Source organism: Castor canadensis, chromosome 5 (assembly GCF_047511655.1).
Source record: "Castor canadensis chromosome 5, mCasCan1.hap1v2, whole genome shotgun sequence".
In the NCBI taxonomy this organism is placed as follows: domain Eukaryota; kingdom Metazoa; phylum Chordata; class Mammalia; order Rodentia; family Castoridae; genus Castor; species Castor canadensis.
This window is the reverse complement of record NC_133390.1, coordinates 86,656,340-86,680,388: the sequence shown is the minus strand read 5'-3', so window position 1 is coordinate 86,680,388 and position 24,049 is coordinate 86,656,340. Positions and strand designations below refer to the sequence as shown.

At 39.9% G+C, this 24,049-nt stretch overlaps 1 protein-coding gene across 6 annotated transcripts in view; it reads right to left on the bottom strand.

The window, feature by feature from the left end:
• Positions 1-11,358: 11,358 nt before the first annotated feature.
• Positions 11,359-24,049, bottom strand: part of Mccc1 (methylcrotonyl-CoA carboxylase subunit 1) — a 60,556-nt gene continuing 47,865 nt past the window's right edge. For 3 of the 6 annotated variants that reach the window (XM_020169131.2, XM_074073670.1, XM_074073671.1), the window contains 6 exons: positions 23,099-23,185; positions 19,522-19,571; positions 16,398-16,535; positions 14,808-14,915; positions 12,607-12,678; positions 11,359-11,706 (listed from right to left, as the gene is read on the bottom strand). In XM_020169131.2, coding sequence (XP_020024720.2) covers positions 11,578-11,706; positions 12,607-12,678; positions 14,808-14,915; positions 16,398-16,535; positions 19,522-19,571; positions 23,099-23,185 — 584 coding nt within the window. In that variant the 3' untranslated portion in view covers positions 11,359-11,577. Of the gene's footprint in view, positions 11,707-12,606; positions 12,679-14,673; positions 14,715-14,807; positions 14,916-16,397; positions 16,536-19,521; positions 19,572-23,098; positions 23,186-24,049 lie in introns of all 6 variants that reach the window. The other 3 variants (XR_012448011.1, XM_074073669.1, XM_074073667.1) reach the window with 3 other exon arrangements.

The window sequence follows — 24,049 nt, the reverse complement described above, 5'->3', positions numbered from 1 at the left end:
TATTTCTGTGAGCATTAACCCTTGGCTGCTCACTATACTTAGGAGAGTTGATTGCCTATCACAGGGGCTAGAAAATGGTTTGGGTTTGGGTTTCACAGCAGCAGGCCAGCAGAGCTGGGGAGATACCTCAGCTTGGCTTGCTTCTTTGTGAGACAGACAATGACCCCAGGGGACAGCAAGGCCATAAGTCATCTCCTTGGCTAGTCCTCCAAGCTAGAGCTGCTAACCAAAGGCCAGCTTGGTTAGACACAGAATAATTATAATGAATCTAAATATCCTTCTGAAATTTAAAAATTAAGAGATTATCCAAGCAAAAAGTTAGAAAATACAACCACTCTGGTCTCACATTCCTGCCTGGCTGGCCTGGCACTAGCTGGGTGGAGCTGAGGAACAGCTGTGTTCTGATGTCTGCAGGCTCCAGGGCCTGCTCACCCCATCATACCCCCCCCCATTACTTCAGTTACTGGTGTTGTCTGTGTGCTTGGTCCCTTAGGCTCTTGCATTTGCAAATCTAGTTCTAACCTTGTATGATACAAAGTGGTTTCTGTAGTGATGTTTAAAAATTAAATTTGAAGCTAACAAGGAATGGGGTCTCCCCCCACCAAATACTCCAAATGACTTTCTTGCCAAGGTTTACAAAGGTTCTAGCAAGGCACTTCCCCAAATGGAGCGAAATGATGTACACATACAAAGAAACAAGTAAGGTTAGAAACATTCATCTCCAGCGGAATAACTTCCCAGCCAGAAGCAGGAAGTAGCCGCCAAGTGTAACTACAGACCTCCTTCATGATGTTTAGTGTGTATCAACGTCTCACCTGGAGGCCTTGTGAAAACAGGTGGCTGAGCTGCATCCCCCGAGATCCCCATTCTCAGTGTAAAAGGAGGGGCTGTGAATTTGCATTTCTAACAAGTTTCCAGGCTGCTGCTGCTGCTGGTCCTGGGCTGCTTTTTGAGAATCATGGATGCAGGTTTTTGAAAATCAGGTCCCCTGGCCAGCACCCTGGGAGCTCATTAGAAATGAAGAATCACTCAGCCCCTGTCTGGACCAACAGAATTAGGAGTTGTAGTTTGTGAGGACATTGCATTTTGAGATGCACGGGACTTACTCCTAAACCTTCCAAGTAAAATGACTTGGGGTGTTTGTTAAATACACAAAAATCTTTTCTTTTTTGTAGTATGGGGCTTGAACTCAGGGCCTTCACCTTGAGCCATTCCACCAGCCCTTTTTGTGATGGGTATTTTTGAGAGGGTCTTGTGAACTATTTGCCCGAGCTGACTTGGAACCCCAATCCTCCTGAGTATCTAGGATTATAGGTGTGAGGCACCAGTGCATGGCTCCCTTAGGAATTCTAATTCAGAAGTGTAGAGCACCTGCCTGGTAAGCATAATGACCCTGAGTTCAAACCCCAGCACTGCCAAAGAAATTCTAACTCATAAATCTGCTTTTATGGCAGAGGATGTAGCTCAGTGGTAAAGCACTTGCCTAGCGTGTACTGAGGCCCTGGGTTCGATTACCAGAACCACCCCACCCCACCCCCTGCCCCTAAGACAAATCTGTGTTTGGCAAGCTCTCAAGGTGATTCTTGTCACTGGGGAATTCTAGGGAAAACAGGCAAATGGTAGAATCAACAAATCTAAAGAAAGAATATGTTAAGAAAATGGAGATGAGCAAATGAAACCCAAACTGACAAATCTGAGGAGTGAGAACTGGTGGCATGTCTTCTGCCATTTGGGGCTGTGAGGTTGCAAGTCTGCATTGCCTCTGTGGAGAGAGATGCATCAAATAATTACATCCTCTACCAGCCATGTCCCATGGTCCTTTGATCTGGGTCCGTGCTCTAGTTCCTGCCCTTTTTCTGATTGAAGAAACTATATCCTTTTAGTGGATTAAATGGAATAACATGCAGCTGTGAAATAAAATTCTCTATTGTTATGGATCTCTAAAACATTCTGTAAAACTTTTAAAAAGCAAAGGGCAGAGGAATGAGTGTACAATGCTACATTATCTAGGAATGGGAAAATCAGATTCTACAATTGTATTTGCATTTTGAGTACATAAAGAAACACCTGGAGGATACACAAAAAACAAATATTAGTGCTTAATTACTGGTGGAGGTGGGAGGACTGGCTGAGTAGGAGGGAGATTATTCACTAGACACCTTTTTATATGTAGTTTTAGACTTTCAAACCAGGGGAATGTATTACATATTCAACAATTAAATTAACAGTTAGGAAGAGACAGATAATACTGGCATGGATAAGGAGCCAGCTATTCACGGTTTGTTTTGCACAAAATACATCTTCAATAATTAGTTGTTGTGTTAATGTGAAGAGATTCTAGGATTAAGGTACCCATAAGTCAGACCTGTGGGAGGACTGAGGAAGGTCGAGGGCAAATGCTGCCATGTATCGTGTTGCTCACGAAAAATGGAAATGGGGGCAGATGGGCAACAAACTTCAGAGGGATACCAGTCTGAATTACAATGAGCATGAAGCCTTTTTTTAATAATGGAAAAAACCACTATGCTTTTATGATATTATTGGCAAGAAGTTGTGCCCCACTGAGCTACCTGTTAACACAGTGATTTCTAGCCTACTCTAAGGGGTTAGCAAAATGATAACGAGGGGTGATGTGTACAGAGAATGGAGTTAGCCATTTGTAGGAGGGAAGAAGCACCTGTCAGTTCTGTGCCTTGGAGGTTGAAGGGGAGAGTGAGTGTACCCTGTATACTGAACTCACTGCAGGAGGCTGAACTAGTCAGAGGCACAGAGGTGTGATTAGACGGGTTGGCTTAAGGAGGCCCTGGGCGGCTGATTCAGGAGCTTGTGTCCCGTGAGAGAAGAAGTCAGGCAAGATGTGAAATTGTACTGAAACTGATAGTAAAGTTTATTGGAGGTGAGGGGGAAGCACTGCAAGAGGAAGCAGTGGGCTCGGGCCACATGGGATGGAAGCCCCTGTATTTGTTTCAAAGGCTTTTATAAATTGAAAGGTCAAACGCAGAAAAAAATCTGGGCAGTCTTTGTAGAATGGGCTAAGGTGATTAACAGGTTTGATTGACAAGATCCTGTCATACAACATGGGACACCATGCATGAACTTATGCTAACTCTCAGGTATTTTAATTACGTGTATAAAGTGCGACAAATAATCATGATTTAGGCAGAGGGCTTTTATCTGAGAGGTAATTAAGGGCGGAATTCTCCCAAGGTTTCCTGTCTTTGGGGAAACTTACAACTACAAAGGATTTACAATTGAAGAGGACTCTACAAACTGCTAATATTTTATAGTTGAAAACAAATTTACAACTGCAAAGGACAGCATTGGGCTGAGACAAGGAGGTTAGCGTGAAATGCATTGAGAAGAGTCTCACAGCATCTTTTCCCTGTCAATAGCCTACCTCAAAGCATTTGATTCCCCAGGATCCAGCAGATGGGAGACAAATGTCAGAGTGACAAGGCAATCACGTGTGTCAGGGCTACAATCTACTGAAGACCAAGGCACCCTGTGGTCCAGATGGAACAGTGTCCTAGGGTTATTGAGGGAGTTTGGGGGAGGATGGGCAAGATGCTCCTGCCCAGCCTGCAACTTGAAAGCTGTGGACAGGGCCTCCTGGGAGTCCCTTTACTATTCAGTGTCAACTGAGGAAGAACCCAGCTGCAGCACCCTGGGAAAGCCTCAGTAAACTGTGTGCCATTGGCAGGAAAGAGTAATGACCCAAGGCTCCCTGAATGGGAGACTTCTCCATCCACATGCAGTTTAAATGACTTTTTCCTCTTTTTCTGGGTATCTTGAAGCTTAGTGTGAATATCTAGGAGTGTTCTTTGAGATCCTTTGATGAAAGGTGCAATAGAAGTGCAAAGTATTGCTATCAACACTGTAAATATTTTAACAACGGGAGATGTTTCAACTTCTAATATTCCTAAGAGAACTATTTGAGGACTAAGAACAGTAAGTATACAAGAGTGAGGATAAAAGAGTATCTCTGTTTAGCTAAGAGACAGCCCAGTGTTGGTGGTGCTGGCCACACACACTGAGGCTCCCCTCCAGCGCCAACTACATGTGTGCAACAACTCATTGGGGCAGATGGAGCAGGCCCAGGCCCAGCTTTCATGCAAGAGGTGAGCTGCCCCTGGGCACACTGCTGTCCTATCAACATACAGGCTCTAGTGACATGCCAGGCTGGCAGCCAGCTGGAGGCCTTCCCTGACAGCGACACAATCTGCCTGTGGTTGACAGGTGCCAGAGTGACACTGGAACAGGCTAGAACGGGAGAAGGCAAGAGAGGGGACTGGCTTGATACATGTCCAGGCAGAACTTTTGCCACCCAAAGACCTGGCATTTTTATTTGCAAGAACAACCAGCTAGGTTGAATTTAGGCCAGTTTCCTTTTTTGCAGTGCTGGGGCTTAACTCAGGGCCTCCAGCATTGCCAGGCATGCATTGTACCTCTGAGCTACACTGATAGCCTCGAAGAATGACTTCTAAGTCAAGGAGTTATGCACCAAGGTCTGTCTTCTCCACCCCAACCACCCATCCCACACCCTACATTTGGTGTTGCCTTTTACTGTCTCCATTCTCTCTGCTTTCCAATCTGTACTCCAGACTGTGCACATTATACAACTTGAAAATCTTTAGCTGTTTTAAAGTCTCCAGTGGCCCCCTACTGCCTCCAAAACAAAGTCTGAGACAGGAAAAGCCCTTTCCCAGCTGGGCAGCTGCTTCCCCAGCTCCTCTCTGCCAAGCCCCTTCTGGTCCAATCCATGCTGGATCACTCTGTGCCCCAAATACATTGTGGCTTTCATGCCTTGCTGTTATTATTAGCCTCTGCTAGTCCCTCTGCCGACAGTGGCCGGTGCGTATCTCTTTCTCCATCTGGCACATAACTGTCTTCCAAAGTCCAGTTCAAACATCTCTCTCCCAGCTTCTTGACTCCAAGTAGAATCACTCTATCTACTTCATCCCCCAGGCACCTAGTGCACCGATGGAGTCTACCACTGACTATCATATATATTGCATTTTCCTTTCCAGCTGGATTCACTTTCCCATTAGATAGCGAGAGCAGGGCACAAGCCATTTCTTACCATCTTTGTTTCCAGAGGCCATGATATATAGCACGTGCTCTGGGCCTGTAGAACAGACATGCATTCACATATATAGCAATGCTATTTGTAACCAGACCCAAGTCCAGCTGCTCACAACACGACAGGCCGATTAACTTGCAAAACAAGTGCATGGAAGGTGACTTTACTCAAAAAGTTGGCTAAACCAGAAGATGAGGGACTCTTGTCATAAGGTCCATCTTACTGGGAAGCTTTAGGAGTGGTTTACAGAGGGGAGGATGGTAGGTCTTCCAGGACTGGTGCATACCTTCTCCTAACGGGACCAGATGATGCTCATCTGATCCTAATCATCCAGACACAAGATGCTCTGCAAATCTCAGTTCTGCAAATCTCAAAAACAAAGATTATTTCCTTGGGTTATTCTTGTCACTGATTGGTACCCCCATGTGGACTTCCTGGCATAATGCACCACTGACAGGCTAAAGGGCCCTGAAGTCTCCATGCTGATCGCCATATCATAGAAATGAAAGAATACATATTTTCATGATAATTTGGGAGACCAGGGTCAAGTGAGGTTAAATAAATAGAGACAGATGAGGGTAGCTCAAGCCTGTAACCCTAGGTACTTGGGAGGCAGAGATAAGGAGGACCATGGTTCAAGGACACCCTGGGCAAAAAGTTTGAGACCCCCTTCATCTCAGTCAACAGCTGGACACAGTGATGTATGTCTGCTATCCCAGCTCCCTGGGAGGCAGAGATTGGGAAAATAACGGTTTCAGGCCAGGCTACAGAAAAAAGTTTACAAGATCCTATCTCAACATAAAAGAAAAAACCTGAGAGTGGTGGCACATGCCTGTCATCCCAGCTATGGGGGAAAGTATAAAGTAGGAGGGTCATGGTTCAGGCTGGCCTGGGCAAAAAGTGAGACTATCTCAAAAATAAAGCAAAAAGGGCCGGAGGCATGGCTCAAGTGGTACAGTGCCTGCCTAGCAAGCACAAAGCCTTTACTTCAACCCCCAGTACCACCAAAAATTAAAAATAATTAAGGAGTCATCAGGACATTTGGTCTCCATGGCTCAGCTTCCTGTTCTCACAGTACCACAACTGGTGACGATCCTAAAGAATGACTTCCGCCAAAACGTAGGTAATGAGACTAGCTGGCTTCAAATTCCTCCTGTATACCTCTCCCCAGCACAACCACTTAATAGGAAACAGAGCATGCCATCTTGTACCCTGAAGCATACACCTAGCATTCTTTGAGAGGGGGCAAATTGCAACTAGAAATTTTCATCACAGCAATTTTGCTCTTTTAAACAGAGAAAGTTTGGAGTCTGGAGGTACAGCTCAGTGGTAGAGTGCCTGCCTTGTATATGTAAGACCCTGTTTTTGATCTCCAGTACCAAAAATAAATGAGAAAGCTGTTTGGAAAGTAGAAAAGAGCCTGTTGCTAAAAATATAGTTTAAAAAAGCCCTGAATGGTCTAGTTCCTTATTACCCCATGCTTAAGTATCTGTAAGAACTACTTTCCTATCTGGTTTCCTGACCTTTATTTTTTTTCTTCTTCTATCCAGCTTGTGTGCTGCCAGATAAGAGGTTTTTTTTATTTCAAAAATATTATTTGAATTAAGGAAGACTTGTCAAAGTATCATCCTATAGCATATATAACAAACCAGCCACCCACTAGCTGCACAGACATTGCTTACCCCGGTGCCCTATCTAACACCCAGGGCTAATCACTATCTGCCACTTTGATTTTTTATTCCACTTGTTAAAAGAATATAGATTTTTTTTTCAGTACTGGGTTTTGAACTCAGGGCTTCATGCTTACAAGGCAAGTGCTCTCCTGACTGAGCCAAACCTCCAACCCAAAAGAATATAATTTTATCACATGTATATATAGTCTCAATTATTACATTGTCAGTTTGCTGACTGTGGTGGTGGGAATAAGTGGTCTGTGCTAAACTGAGTATCTCCCAAGATGTACTCATTTCACTCAGCATCAAAATTCCAAAATTCATCCATGTTGATGCTATTAACCTGCTTATTTTGTTGTTACATAGTGTCAAGTGTGCCCACACCACACACTTTTCTCTTATCTTGCCAACCAACTCTGATTGTTTTCAATGCTTGCTGTTATGAAAATGCAGCTATGAACTTTTTTGGTAGTGCTGGGGGTGGAAACCAGGGTGTTGCACCATGCTAAGCAAACACTCTGCCACTGAGCTACATCTTCAGACCCACTGTGAACATTCTTGGTACCCAGATGTAACTTGGGCATTTCTAGAAGTGGAACGGTAGGTTATAGGGTATGAAGATGTTTAACTTTGTGAAATACTGTCAGTGTTTTAATAGATATTTCCCCAAATACCACTGCTTTCCCTGCTTAAAAAGAACTCAACATAATCATTATCAAAATACAAAACAAAAACTAATCCATACTTGCCATTTCAAACTGGCCGCAACCTAAATTCCATACCTTCTTTTGTACAACCCCGCCCCTGACGCACCTCATTGGCTCTCTAGCACAGAACACACCTTGCTTATTTTCAACAGAGGAGCCCTGCCCCACCATTTCTACAGCTTTGCACCCTACTCCTGCCCTGGGTCGTTGTCCCTTCACAAATCCTATCCTGATCACTTCTGCCCATAGAACTCTCTCACTTACCTCAGCTCCTAAAATACCTACTTTCTGCACCAGACATCAGCTTTCTCTACTTACACCTGGGATACCCTGAGTTTCCTGCTGCCTCACTGGAGAAACAGACGTTTCAACTAAACCATGTGATCTGCTTTATTGGGAAGTCAGCATTTCCAATTTTAGTATTTGGTACTTTCCTCACCACTGCCTTGCTTTGGGAACAGCTTCTTTGGTAGCTGGGAGATAGATTAATCTTAGATTCAATGTTTTCCCACATAACTTTTGACATGATTATGTTTTATTTTCCCAAGTAAATTATAACCATGTTGGAAGATGGCTAAAGATGGGCTGAAATGTTTACTTTGCCTCTTCCCAGGACATGTCCCAAGCTGTGTAATAAATCTTTCTCTGCCCTTCACTATGTTTCTTTATTTAGCATATAGGAGCAAGTGGCCTGACCTGGCATGTGGAATCCCAGGAGTTTGAGCCTAGAGCCCAAAACTCCAGTTTCAGCTTTGGTGAGGTATTCCAGGAGAAAAGGCAACCTTTAGGTGCTAATCACTTGCAGCTAGTCAATTCTGTATGGAGAAGAAAGATGGAATTGGCTCTCTGCAGGTGCTGGAACTACATTTATTCCAGGGACTTCTTATCTTTCCACTTTGGCCAGCACCAACTGCTTTTTACCATCACTTGGTGAGGCAGAGAAATGAAAATCTGGACTGTAGGAACCTTAAAGTCTGACCTTGGTGAGTTCTCCCAGATCCATCCATCTGTGCACGTCAAGCCTTCCCCTTCCTTTTCCTTATTGTCTGGAGGGTTTTCTCAGCATTTGGAATCATTTGAGAACTTTGTGCTGGCAATTAGTAGGGAAGAAACCAAGGTGTTTTGTTGGAGATTTCTGTTGTGATCTGCTTAAGAATGAAAAGCACTAAGTCTATCCTGCCTCTTAGGGAGAATTCTACCTGACTAGTCTACTGAGAGAGACAGAAAGAGAGAGAGAGAGAGAGAGAGAGAGAGAGAGAGAGAGAGAGAGAGAGAGAGAGAGAGAGAGAGAGAGGAAGAGAGAGAGAGAGAGGAAGAGAGAGAGAGAGAGGGAGAGAGAGAGAGAGAGAGAGAGAGAGAGAGAGAGAGAAAATGCAGTGTCTAAGAGTGTACTCTGAGTTAATGCAATTGTTTGTGTGTATGATGACTGCTTATCTTGGTGAAAGCTGATGGCTGTGGCAATAGTCTTGTTGCCAGCTGACCCAAAACACTTCCTGAGCATTGACTCTTGCTTCAGCTATCAAGATAAGCCTCCCAAAATGAGTCCAAAACGAACAGTGAACAGCCATTGGGCACAACTCAGTTTGTTCCTGGAATTCCTAAATAGTTGACCAACATACTGTGATCACTAAATTAATTTTGCATTTTCATGAGCTCATCTATATGCGCTTGAATTGCCATTTATGACATGCCTAATTAAAAACCTTTTGAGTGTGTGTGTGTATGTGGACATCTTTAGGATGATTCCTATTGTAGAGTTGATGTAGAGGAGCTATGGCCTCTGTTCTCTCTCCTTCCTATCATCTCTTTTGCTGCCACTTCTAAGAAAGCCAACTTTCCAAAGTTCTTATCTCAACCAGGTCTAACTAAAATGTAGGTATTTAAGAATTATCCTCTACTTTAGGATTTATGAAAAAGAATTTTATGGACCTTAACCTGTTTCATTTTGTTAGAAGTGTAATTTACATTCAACTCTCTTTTATAATTGGATCTGTTAACAAATGTGTTTTTGTAAATACTATTGAATAGAGAAACAGCTTAAGATTTCTTCCCTGGTCTTCATTAAATATAAAGCTACTAAGAGTATTTTATTTTGTTGAAAAAGAAACAATTTTGTCTAAATTCAAAACTTTGTAAAAATTATTCAAAACAAAAATTAGAAAAAAAGAAGAAACAAAAGAACTAGCAAGTAAGAAAGAGACAGAAAGGACTGAATATGTTTTAGGAAAAAAAAGTTAAAGGGAAAAGGAAATGATTTTAAATGAAAAAGGATTTTAAAGTAAAAATTGTCCTAAAAAATTTTTCCAAAATGGAAAAAGAGGGATAGGATAAAAAAACAACAGGCTCAGAAAGTTGTGTAAGTATCTGAGTAGATCTTAAAAATACATAAAAGATAAAGTTTATCAAAAGTTTATGTTTGTGATTAAGTAGGCTACAATTTAAAAATCACCTAAAGAATTTTCTAAGGTCAAAATTTAGTGTACTGTTATAAAACTAGGACTTACTTCTCTAGGTTTTTAATGACAAGGCTGTCTTACTTTCTACTCTTACAAGCATTTGTAAGAAACTGGCTTACAGGAAAGATTTTGTGTTTTTGTCAAAATAATTGCTGTGTTTTCTGTTGATCTTGTCAAGCTTTTGACTATTAGAAAACTAAACTGTAACTAAATCAGAATTTATATGAAAGTCTCTTAAATGACTACCTTATAATTGTGTGGTGATACAAAAACCTATTGTTTTAAGTAATTCTAACACAATTAGTGCTCTATATGTCTGTGGCAAGAGGTATGTAAGCTATGTGCTAAACTTTATCCAGATATTGTGCAAACATTTGCACAGTTAAAGGTGTGTAGGTTTAATGACAAGATTAATTAAAAACATTATTGGCATATTAAAGTTCTAGACTATCTTTATATGTCTTTGCATTTTCCACAGCATTTAACATAGTTTTATGTATTTGGCAAGAACATAATTCAACAGTTATTTAATATTTTAATGAATACATGAAAATGCAGAGGGCTGCACAAATCTGTTAGTAATGATAACAAAATCTAGACAAAAGAGACTGGGCATGGTGGCTCAAACCTGTAATCCTAGCTCCTCGGGAGGCAGAGGTTGGGAGGATCATGGGTGGAGGCCAGCCTGGAAAGAAGTTTGAAAGACTCCATCCATCTCAACCAGTGCTGGGCACAGTGGCATGTACCTGTCATCCCTAGCTACACGGAAGCACAAATAGGAAAATCACAGCCCAGACTGGCTAGGGCGTAAAGCAAGACCCTATCTCAAAATAACCAACACAGAAAGAGTTTGCTAATACGGTAGAGCACCTGCCTTGCAAGTGCAAGACCCTGAGTTCAACCCCCGTACTCAAAACAAAGAGAACAAAAACATCTAGACCAAAGGAAGGAAAAAAAATTGAAAGTTTTTTTTTTTTTTTTTGGTACAAAAACCAGTTTCCATAAAGTATATAGCAAGTCAGGCTTTCTACTCTTACCAACTCTGTGTAAAATTATATTTTTCAAATTTACCCAAATTAAATACTAATAAATAATATATTCTAGCATAATACATTTTTATAAGCTTAGAAAGTACAGTACAATAGAGGCAAAGGTATCTAGAGAGCCAATCAGAAAGCCCAGACACAAATAACATCGCGTCTTTAAACTGCCTGTTACTCTTTGCACAACAAAACCTGGTTGAGTTTAGCTCTGTAGCATCTGTCTCTGAAATATGCTACTTTGTATTTTCACCATGATTGTAACTGGGAAGTAATTCATTTAATTAATGGCATTTTCTGTTTCAAAAGATTCTTTTCATCAAGTTGCTACCCATCCCCTTCCTAAAAGGCACTACAATGTATAAAATTTAAGGCAGAAACGAATAACATTAGCTTCCAGTAAAAAAGTAGAATGAACTTTATTAGTATGAAACATTTGAGATAATTCATTGTATTTGTGACCCAAGTACATGAATCTCAAATAAGAAAGAGTTTTAGCACAATCACAGAGTCATTTATTTAGTAAAACTGTTCTTTATGAGGCCCCGAGAAAAGCAGGAGGCACTTTCTTTTTTGGGTACAGATAAGATACTGCTTAGTCGGCTGGTTCTTTGAAAGACTTTACTGTGATTCCTTTTTGTCAGATTCCTCCTCCTCAAACTCGACTAAAGGAGCATGTCTGCTGGCCTGAGAACCTTCTCTGAAGAACACTTTCCTTATCGTGCCATCCTTTGGAGCCTTTATGGTATGCTGCAGAGACACAAGCCAGACAAACAATGGTGGCAATAATAATGAGGACTGGGTATGTACCAAGCCAGAAAGTCAGACAAAAGTGAGAAATACAGCCAATTGCTTTGATGTTTTACAGCTCTCAGTGCTTCCCTTTTTCTTTCTTTTCTTTTCTTTTTTTTTTTTACACACTTCAATGCACAGAGAAAATGGTAACATTTTTATGGCTGAGAGGAATGAGTAACCCATTCAAGGCCATGATCAGGAAGCTCTGGTCTAGCCAGTAGCCCTCAACTCCAGCTCCATACTAGAATCTTACTTGGGAAGCTTTTAAAAAGTACTAGGGCTGGAAGTATAGCTCAGTGGTAGAACACCTGTCTAGCTTGCAGGAAGCCCTGGGTTCAATCCCCAGCACTAAGAAAGAGCAACAAAAAAGGGTACAGATCCTGGACTCCACTACTGGAGATCACAATTCAACTTGTCTGGGGAAGTCATTTTGAAAAGCTCTGCAGATAAATGAAATATTTGGCCAGAGTTGAGAACTGCTTACCTGCAATTTTTAACCATCCAAAACCCTAAACAGCTACTTTAATGTGATTGAGGTTTTGACTTTGATATTAATGCTTGGCATCCTAGGTTCAGCTTAAAAATACCATCAGTTAACATTTGACTGGGTGACTGCCTGATTCCAAAATAATGATAATTTCATTCATTTCAGAATCAAAAACGATAGGTACAATTTCACAAAATTAAAAATGTATTTACAAGAAGGATGGTTTGGTTTTATTTCCTGCAATTAATGTTTGGCCAATCCATGGCTCTTAATATTTAAAATGGTATTAACTTATGAAATAAGACAAAAGAGCAATTAGGCCTGATAAATCCCACGGTTTCCCTGGTAACTGAACTGATTTCCCATACCTCCATTTTCATGGCGATCATAACCATCAGGGGATCTCCAGCTTTTACTGTGTCTCCAGCTTTCACAAACACCTAGACATCCAGGGGAGCAGGTTAGTGTTTTAACACAGAGGTCTTTCTTGTCTACAGATTTGGTGTGTAAACATACAGCCAGACACGTGTGTCTATGTGGTTGAGTTGTCTGCCAAAGACAAACATACTAGTGCAAACTGGAGACCTCCAGGTCATCTGGCATCGCTGGCACCCTTGTTGGGGGTGCCTATTCCCCTTCCTTCCTACCTCCCAAACCAAGTTTTACTTAAATCAGATGACTGTATTTATATACATTGTATCCTTTTTTTCATGAATAAACAATCAAAAACATCACCAACAGGTAAGGACTAATATAACTAAATGTCTCCTCATAGATAGGATGGAGAGACAAGGGTCCTGACTGGTTTTCTGGTTTTAGGATTGCCTAGTACAGTGTTGCAAATCTGTAGGGCCCTGTGTAGTGTATAGGCAATCCCCACATAAGAGAAACTTATTACCAACCCCAGAAAAAATACTTCTATTTGTTTTTTACAGGCATGAAATAGCTAATATATCTCATATGGTCTCACTGTCTTTTTGGTTAATCCAGTTACCAAAGAGTTTCTGGCACACACAGTGGCATTAGGCTCTAAAGTGACTGTGTAGAGCCCACACTGAAAAGTAGGTGGCACCTGTGAAAGCCCCTCAAATGACCCAGTCCATGTAAAGCCACTGCCTGGGCCTAGGTAAGACTAACACCTACCAAAGGAAGCCACACTGAGAGGCTGGAGGAAACCAAGACTGACAAGATAAAGGAAAACCGAGGTTTTAGGCTGACACACTTTTGGGGCAAATATTCCCAAAGGTGGACAGTGGGTCATTTAAATAATTACTTTCTTTTTTTGTAGGCTGCAAGAATATACAGCTGAATTTTTATTCTTGTTTTTTTGCTGTGCTGGGGATTGAACCCAGAGCCTTACATATGTTAGGAAACTGCCCTACTGGTGACCTACAGAAGAATTTTTATGACTTAAGTATGAAAGACTCTCCTGTATTCAGGACTATAAAGGAGACTGCTAGTACCTTACCATTTGAAGTTATATCAGTCTATGCTAAGGTTTGAATGTTGTGGCCCCGCAACATTCCTGTTGAAATCTGCACCACAACAGTTTGCAGTATTTGGGTCTCTGGTAGTCAGTTAGGTCATGAAGGTTCTGCACTCTCAAATAGAATTAGTGCCTTTATAAAAAAGGCCCCAAAGAAGTCCCGTGCCTCATCTATCATGTAAGCACACAGTGAGAAGATGGCCCTTTTATGAAACCAGGAAGGAGACACAAACTCCAGGATTTTCCAGCCACCAGAACTGAGAGAGTAAAATTCTATCATTTATAAGCTACCCTGTCTATGGTATTCTGTTATAGCAGTCCAAATGGGCCTCAACTCTGAATAAATCCTGGATTCAACATTAAGCCACGTTATTTTTCACCAATACCAGTCTTTCAAATTTTACTTCAACACAGATACAATGAGGACTACTAGAGCATCATTATTTCATGACAAAACTGTCTGCTGTTAAAATTAAAAACTTCATTTTTAGATAATGCTTGGTGAGTGATTCATTTTAATCCATAAAAACACAGTTTGAGCTGGGCACAGTGGTATGCACCTGTAGTTCCAGCACTTACGAGGTCTAAGGTGGGAGGATCACTTGAGTTGAGGAGTTTGAGACCAGCTTGGGAAACCTCGTAAGACACCAAAATAAATAAATGAAATAAAATAAATAAATAAATAAATAAAAACCTGAATTACTTTTTTTTGGGGTGGGGGGTGCTGGGGATTGAACCCAGGTCTCTGCGCACGCAAAACACATGCTCTACCACTGAACTAGAACTCCAACCTTGGGTTAGTTGTACATTTTTTGGGGAGGAGGGAAACAGGATCTCTTTATGTTGCTTAGGCTGGTCTTGAACTCCTGGGCTTAAGTGATCCTCGTAGTTGGGAGCACAGCCTCAAGCCTCATATCTCACACAGTTTTATGTCATGGTGAATTCCCACCTTCAAAAACAGCAGCTTCAGCTGGGTATGGTGGTTCATGTCTGTAATTCCAAAGGAAAAGGATGTATATGACAAAGTTCAACAGATATTTACTAGGCCTATTGGGCATCACTCTATAGAAATCACGTGATTACTTTTTCAATGGTGCCAGTCATAGGAGCGATGGTACCTCCCTGAGTTCCATCTGAGCTCACAGAAGACAAGTACTTGGGTACTGGAATGTCAATCTCGGTACTGCCGTCCTATATAAAGAAAATAAACAAAATGGAATCAAGATCCCATTTACTAATGGAATACTTGGGTACATTTACTAATGTACCCAAGGTATTGATAGCTTCTCAGTTGTCAGTTGACTATTATCTTTGATACCAGAGTTGTAATCTGCTTTGTGACCTTGAACAAAATCTAAACTCTTCTCAATGTTGATCTCCCATTATAAAAGAGTAACAGTATATATACCTCATAGGGGAAGAAAGAAGTAAAGCATATGACTGTAGGTAACACCCACTATTTGGAAGCAATTTTTAGTAGCATCCCCACTAATGAGTGCATAATCAATGCCAGGAATTTAACATTTATATATGTTATTATCATTAGTCATCAAGACAACTCTATGAAGAAGGTACAGTTATTATTCCTATTTATATGGGGAAATGAAGCTCAGATAGTTTAACTGTACAAAGTCACACAGTTGCTAAGTGGCAGGGCCAGATTTTCAACCAAAGCAGCTTCACATTCTAGAACAAATGCTCTTTACCACTCTACACACTGCCTCAACCATCATATTGTTATAGCATAGTCAACTACGGGAAGGAATCTCTGGTAAAGTGGTAAAGTGGGATCATCCTTGACGCCACATATAGGAGGATAATTACTAGGATACTAAAGCCATCTCATCACAAAGCACTGTGATCTGTAAGGTGACTCTCAGATATAAGAAGACTCTGAAGAGGCCACAGTATAATCCATTCTCCTTCTGCCTGGGCAGAAGGACTCATTGGTCAGCAGGCTCCTAACCAAAGCTATGCAAAGCCTGTCTTGCTTTGACTGCCAAGAGACCACCTGTAATCTCATCTGCCTTTATACTGTCCACTTCTCCACAAGGAATATTTGGTCCACAGACTCCTCTCCCAGAGGTTGCCTCTTTTCAAATTCCCAGGGTTCCAAGTGTCAGGAGGATGGTGGCTGGGGAAAGCGTTCAGGCATCAGAGCCCCAAGAGAACACCACCACTGAGTGGGGACAGACTCTGACAAGGAGAGGTTAAATCTTGCTTCAGAATTCAAAGAAGAAAATGGCTGTGTATCTTACAATCAGAATCTGTGTGAGCAAAACAGGTGAACAGAGAAGCTGGGCATCAGTGGCTCACGTCTGTAATTCTAGTTACTTGGGAGGCTGAGATTGGCAGGTTTGCAGTTCAAGGCCAATCTGGACAAATAGTTCAAGAGACCCATCTTCAAAATAACCAGAGCTAAATGGACTGGAGGTGTGGCTCAAGAGGTAGAGCTCCTGTTTTGCAAGTGCAAAGTCCTGAGCTCAAACTCCAGTCCCACCAAAAAGAAGAAAGAAATGAATGAAGAACTAGAGAAGGCAAGAATGTGGCGGAGATGTGGAGTGGAGAGGAAGACAAGCACAGCGGAACTTTCCTAATCTCTTTCAGAGAAAAGCCTCTGGTGGGCAAGTCCCTCTCAAACCCCAAAAGCAATATCTTAAGAACAGGCATCACCATGGAAAACAGGTAAATAGTGTTGTCCAGAATAATCAGCTTAGCTTTCCTGGAAACCCCATTGACAGAACACATCAGGTGAGTGCAGTCTCCCTCACTGTGAAGATCACCAAGGACTCTGAAGGTTTTATTTTCAATCTGAAAAGGCAGAAAACAGCTTCATAAGAAAAAAACAGTCCTACAGAATTAATAAAACCGAAATCAATCTCTACTATGTTTTTGTTTTTTTGGGGATACTGGGGATCAAACCCAGGGCCTCATGAATGTTAGGCAAACACTCAACCACTGAGCTACAAACCTAGTCCTCAATCTTCACTATGAAAGGTATACAAAATATTTTTTAAAAGGAATCATGTAGGAACTTCCCTCTGAGATTCTTAGCCAGATACATTAGCTAGAAATACCAGTAAGATAATTAAAACAGGAAAGTTAGCTATAAAATCTATCTATAGCAGCATAAGCGATAGATGAAGTATCATCTAAGAACAGAAAGAAAAGCAATAAAATGTTAAATAAAAACACAAACCAAATTTTATACTTTTCTGAGTGTCTAAGTCAAATTGAGTTTTCCTGTGTCAATGTCAGCAATGAAAAAAATCTCAGAACCACACAATTAGATGTTTTGCACTTCTTTTATCTCATCAACGAGTATATCTGATTCATGGGTTCCAGTTATGACTTAATAAGATAAGTTAGCTGGAGAGTGACCACCATTTTCTTACTCCAAGAGGCTGTGTGCTAAAGAATAGATTTCATATTTAATGTGCCAAGGAAGCTGATAAAAACACATGAAACTTTTCTGCTTTAAGAGAAACTTTCCTTTGCATACAAAGCCATTTAAATCTTTTCTCTATATTTTTTCATTTCAATTCCTATGATGTTAGCATAAGAGTTTTGTGGCTATTCTTTTCAAATATATGATGAAGGTAAGGGGAACTAGATCATACTGCAATATTTATACCTTGGTTCTCATCTATCCTAAGTTAAATATGGTGTTTTACTCGCTTTGTAATCTACTGAAACAGCATTTGAATGTTTATGAAATTCTCAGATATAAAGTTAGACTGGAAATAGTTTTGTCTAAAGATTCACCAAGCACATTCTAAATTTGTGAATCTAGCCAATCAGAACAAGCTGGCAATTTACTTTACCAGTTACCACGGGACAAGAAAAGGTCCACAAACCAGAGGCACCAAGATGAATTAGAGCTCTCATATACTAAAGTAGGTAGATTTCCCATGTTTTTTTGGATCTCAGAGAAAGAAAACCATTGTGTCTCAAAATGTTGGGAAAGTCTAGCATGTATCACTGACAAGCCTAATTGGTAGGATTTGAAATCCCTTACCTCATATTAAATATGATATATTCCATTCCTTGAATTTGTTTCTTACTATAGGAATTTAGTCAAATTCCTACATTTTAAAACCTTTTTAGCATTTTGTTTTGCCAATGTAATGAACATTTTTAATTGAGGGCTATTATAAACTTTACACTGGAAGTTCTTAAAGTGTGAGATTCCTTGGGATCTCACCAGCCATTTAGGAGATCCATGAAGTCAAACTGTTTTTACAGTAAGACTAAGATGCTATTTCCCTTTATAAACCCTCATTCTCCCATGAGTGGAATTTTCCAGGAGCTACTGCACACATGGCAATGCCATCATTCTGATGGCTAATGAAATGTGTACTTATATAATCTTAGATGTTTAAATTGTCTCTGCCTATACTCTAACTCAACAGGAACAACAAAATAACTGGGTTAAAGAACAGGCAAAGGAGAACTGGAGATGGTCACACACGCCTGTAATCCCAGCATTCAGGAAGGCTGAGTCAGGAAGATTGTGAGTTTGAGGCCAGCCTGGGCTACAAAGTAAGTTCCAGGCCAGTCTGCAAAGGACTTGAACAGATATTTGACTCAAGAAGATACACAAATGGCCAGTAAGTATATAATAAGATGCTCAACATCCTTAGTCATTTGCAAGTCGGTGTCACAATGTGATATCACTTCATACTCATTAACAGCTATCATTAAAACAGTAACAAAACAAAGCAGAAAATAAGTAGTGTCCAGGATGTGGAAAAACTTAAGCCCTGTACACTGCTGGCGGGAATGAAAAATGGTGGTGCTGTTATGGAAATCAGTATGGTAGTTTCTCAAAAAATTAAAAAGAGATCTCGTAATTCCACTCCTGGATCTGTACCTAGACCCCAAAATTTAAAAGAGTGCTTTGAAGCATACTTGTGTCTAGCAGCATTATTCACAAGAGCTGAAAGCTGGAAATAACCCATGTGCACTGACAGATGAATGGATAAAGAAAATCTGGTACACGCATAGAATGAAATATTATCTGCCTTAAAAAAGGAAGGAAATTCTGACACATGCTACAACATGGAAGAACCTTAAGTGAAATATGCCAGTCACGAAAGAACAAATATTATATCAGGTACCTAGAACAGCCAAATTCATGGTGATAGAAAGCAGATTGGTAGTTCTCAGGCTGAGAGGAAAGGAGAATGGAGTCAACACTGTTTCATGGGCAAAGAATTTCAGTTTTGAAAGATGAAAAAAGCTCTGGAGATGGACGGTGGTAATGGTTACATAACAATGTAAATGTATTTAATGCCACACAGCCTCATACTTAAACATTATTAAAATGGTTCCATTTTATGATATGTGTATTTTTACCATAATTAAAAAAATAAAATTTCCTAAATGTTGTCAATAGATATAAGTACCAATAGCTGCTTGGTAAGGGCAGGATTTCCTAAATAATTTTTAAGACTATACAGTGTTCTTAAGCCCCCCAAATTAAATGTTGCCTTCGATGGGAATACATCCATATTCTTTAATGGCTTCTTAGGTGTCTGATTCAAGTTTTTAGTGTTTTGCAAACGTTTTATTCTTGAGGGAACCATAGCCAAACTGAGTCAACAATGAGTTAGAAATTATACAGGGGGTAATTTTCTCCAAACTAATCTGAAATAGAAGCACATGACATTCTCCTAACTATAGTTATAATAGTCAAAGGCTTAAGAGAAACTGGAGAGTGAAAAAAGACCCTATTCAGTATAAGAGAGTGATCATGTTTACTTCTGAACTACAGAACAAAACCAATAAAGCTCACCTGCATGGTATACGACCCATCGTGGTTATATGTTACAGCTATGGTGACATCTTTATGGAAGAGGGAAAAAAATTGAAGAAAAGTTAGAAGAGCTTCAATTATTCAATAACCAAGATGCTAAAATTCTTACTTTGAATCTTACTTAATAATCAGCTATTTAAAGAAGCATCAACTGGTCTTTCAACTGCCTGGTAATACAGACTTTTTTTTCTTTCTTAGAAATGCATCAGGAGATTTCAATAAGGGTGAACTTTTCAAAGCTTTTAATGGAATTTTAGATACTTTAAGGTGGCAGAACACTGGAAATGTTTATCCCTGAATGAGAAGACTGTACCATTATATCAGAAAATGCAGTGAACTGGTAAAGAGAAGTTCTGGTTTAAACAACCAAATCTACCATCTGATTACCTCTATGGTCTTGACTAAGTTCCTCAATCTATGGATCTTTATTTTCTGAGCTAATTAAATTGGTATCGGAATATAACAATGATTATATAAAAGTGAAAGTGTTTTATAAACTGTAACACAGTACAAACCTAAGAGGTTACTCATGTTATACATGAATATGGAATTGAACACTATCCTAGGAGGTGGAGAACAAGTGTTTACGGAAGTGTGGGGTGTAACTCAGTGGTATCACATATACAAAGGCCCTGGGTTCACTCAATAGCACCAAAAAAAAAAAAAAAAAAAGTTTTGTGGGACAGAGTATATAGGCCAATGTCATTTTATCAGCTTCTGATTTGTCAGTTATCATTTTGATGCTCTCCTGACCTTCCTTAGAACTGATTAGTCATTCCCAGCTGGATAAGGATTGGCACCTTGAAATGCACATGCTAGGTCCAGCAAGTCACTGTCTCCTCCTGACTTGGGATCTCCAGGACTGGCACCACTGTTCTCCCTCTCATCCTATGGTCACTGCACAGCTGCCGGATTCTTCCCTTTGAGAACATGCTCCCTGTGTCTCTTCTTTCCATTCCCATTGCTCTCAGGGACCAGGCTCGATTGCCTCAGGTCTGGCTGGCTCTGAGAAGGGTCTCCAGATCTTCCTGTTTACTGTCTCAAAAAACACTTGGTCTGGTATTGAAGGTCCCAAACTCTCAATCTTACTTCCTACCTTTCCCACACACACATGGCCCTAGGCTCCAACCAAATGGGAAATGGGACAATTAATATTCCCCAAATGTGCTTCTACTCATGGTTACTCCTTCCCTACCTTGTTCTCCCTAGCTACTACAATGAAACCCAACACCTTGCTCATGCTGTGAACATCACTCAGCATATCTTGTTTCAAAAGCTTTGTACTGTGTATGAAAACTCTCCATCCTTTAATTTGTCAACATGCTTTAACTTTTCTTAGGGGAAAAGTGCCCCCAATTACATCAGATAAATTTTCTTTCAATTTATAAAATATGAAAAGTATTTAACTGACATCAATGCTGGTAGACTCAGAGTAAACACACTGCCAGAAAAACTCTAAATTCTTTTATAGTATTATAGGGCAATTGAGCTTGCTACTCCCTCCCTGAGATATCTCTTTTTACCTGCTAGAGAACCTCAAACATCCTTTTATACATTTAATAAAATATGGTAATTCAGAATGGTGCAGTATTAGGTATGCATGTGTTCCCTGGAGTATAGGTTCAAATACTCACTCCACCAATACTTTTGCTGGGACTTTTGAAAAATTACTAATCTCTCTGAGGTTTGACTTTCGCTCAGAGAGATTAGTAATTTATAAAGTTTGCACTGATAATAAAATTGACACTAATAACACTGATCTCATTGACCTGTTCTGAAAAGGCAAATGAAATAGTCTTTAGAAAGTATTTAACACAGTATCTGAACATACTCAATAAATCTTAGCTATTATTATTATTGAGGGTCATGCAGGGTTCTATAAAATATGACCAATGGTAACAAAGTAAAAAAAATTCAAGTCTTAAATACAATACTTAAAATACTTGGTCATTCTCAATAAGATCACTCAAAGTTGGTTCTACTTTAGACTCATACATGTCTTAAGGCTTCCTGTTTGGTATTCTTTCTTATTCAACCATGGTCCTTGCTAATTAGCATTTTTCAGAGACTCACGGTAATATTTCCCAAAGCCATTACTTTCAGAACTGGATTGTTTTCATAGAATACTGCCAAAAGTGTATAGTGAACAGCAATCATGTTTGCTTTTCAATTCTGCATTTAAAAAAAATTAACCCTTTTTATAATCACACATGTGATTATTCTGTTTAAGTTTAAAGAGGCAACTACAACAAGAACCTTATGCTTCTGCATTCAGTGTATAGGAGTCTCAAGTAATAATATTCCCATATCTTGGAGGCTGCTTTTTAGAATAAAAAAGTAAACACATGAGCATAAAATGGATGGGTTAACCATTTGTGGAGTGCTACTACTACGCAAACTTTCTTTATGAAGGCTTGGAGATTCACCCTCTGCACTTAAGGTAAGGACCATCTAGACTCAGGATGTCAAAATGGGTTCTTGAGAACTTGTCCTCTATGTATCTTTTCCTTTCCATTCCTATTGCTTTACCCTGACCCAGGTCTGACAGTCTAGCTCTGAGGAGATCCTCCATGATCTTCCTGCCTCAACCATTCCAGGTGTAACCCAATCAATTTCTGTGAAGGGAGAATCTGTTAGTAAGTGAGGAGATGTCTAGAGAGCTGAAGTAAAGATCATCCTATTCTGCTCAGAGAAGAGGTTGCAGTCATCAGCTGGACACCTCACATTCAAGGTTATCCAGGACTCTCAGCTCTCACTGTGCCCATCTGGCTTCCCATGCAAACTGTCCTACAGCGGAAGGGATGTATAGTCACTGGCTGTCACAGGATTCTGGTCTTTCTGATATAGTGCAAACTACCTTGCTTAGGTGTCAGTCTTTTTTGACCCCAGCAAAGATAAATCATAAAAAATAAATGTTTCACTGGAAAAGCAGCGGAAACAGCCTGGGAGTCAAGGTCAAAGAGTGGGCATCACGTCTGTCTGTATGCTCTGGAAACTACTGGTCTTAAGTACTTCGCTTTTCGTGCCTCAGTTTCATTACCCGTAGGTGGATATAGCAGTGACTCGTCCTCATTAAGTTGTTGTGAAAGTGAAAACACACACTCAACTACAGCTGTTCAGTGACCATCTCCACCTGAAACATCCATAATCCTGCCCGAGCACAGAGTGATCCTTCATCCCTGACATCGTTTTGGATATTGTTTTTCTTATTTTCTTATATTCTCATGGCAGAAAAAAATGCAAAGCAAAAAATGTACAAAGAATGAAGGTAACCTCACTTAAATCTGGGTGTATTTCATTTCAGTTGTTTGCTGTGTATGTTTTATGGCACTTTAGAATACTTACAAAAATAGAACAAGTATAAGGGAAAAATTAGAATTAATTCTCTTACCCAGAGCCAATCAATTCTAATTTTGGCATATTCCCTTCAAATGTTTAAATTTAGGAATTAAAAAAAATGTAATTGACTGGTCAGGAGCAGGCTGAAATGTCTTTTTCAGTTCAATGTGATAGATTTCTGTGATTCACATTGCTCTCTGAACAAAATTTTACTTACTGTTTTTACCATCTCTAAGAGTCATGTTTCTGGTGTAACAGATGTTCAGTCTTCTTCCATTGCTGAATGAAAATGGAGAGAATTGATCTAGAAAAAATTTAAAATTCAACAACAAATTTACAGGTATCAAGCCTTCTAAATTATTCCTTACAAAAGAAACCATAAATCACAGGTTCTAAACTGACAGTTCAACTGTGCTTTCTTTGTTCTTGTTTTAAATTTCAACTCTTTCATTTATATCTCAGAAACTTTCATATGAAACATCCCAGCTTCTCTAGAAGAATCAGAACATTTTTTATCTTAAATCTCATCCTCTGGTGGTATAATCTGCACAGTGGTCACCCCCTCTACCACTCCCTATTATTCTTTCATCTAGCCCCTTTCACTCTTGTATGTTACTGGTCCAACCCTATAGGCTTAGCGTATAACTTCTATGAGACAAAATCCAGGAGTAATAGCATAACTGAATTGAAGCCATGTATTCTGAAGTTCGTAACTTTGCTACTTATACATTTAAAAAAGAAAGGTGAAAGCAAAAGCATACACCTTTCTAAAAATTTTAAGTTCATCCTCAGGAATACCACATAAGGAATATTTCATTTAATGTAAAAGGACAAAACGAGGATAGAGCCCAAATCTAAAGATGTAACTATACATTTTAAGCTTTAAATTCATTCATCCTGAATGAATCTAGAGATGCAATATGCCATTAATAAGATCTTATAAAACAGGAAAATACGATATTATAATCCTAATAAGAAGAAGATAAATGGATTAGATTTTTCTTTACTTCTGTTCACTCCACAGGTCAGAGTATAAATATGGAGCAAGTTTGAGAGAACTCGGATTTTGGGTCAATTTAGAGAGAACTTTCTAATGCAGAGCTGACTGAAGCTATGATAAGCTGTCTGATAGGTATGGAATTTCTAGTTTCTGATGTGTTAGGAAGAG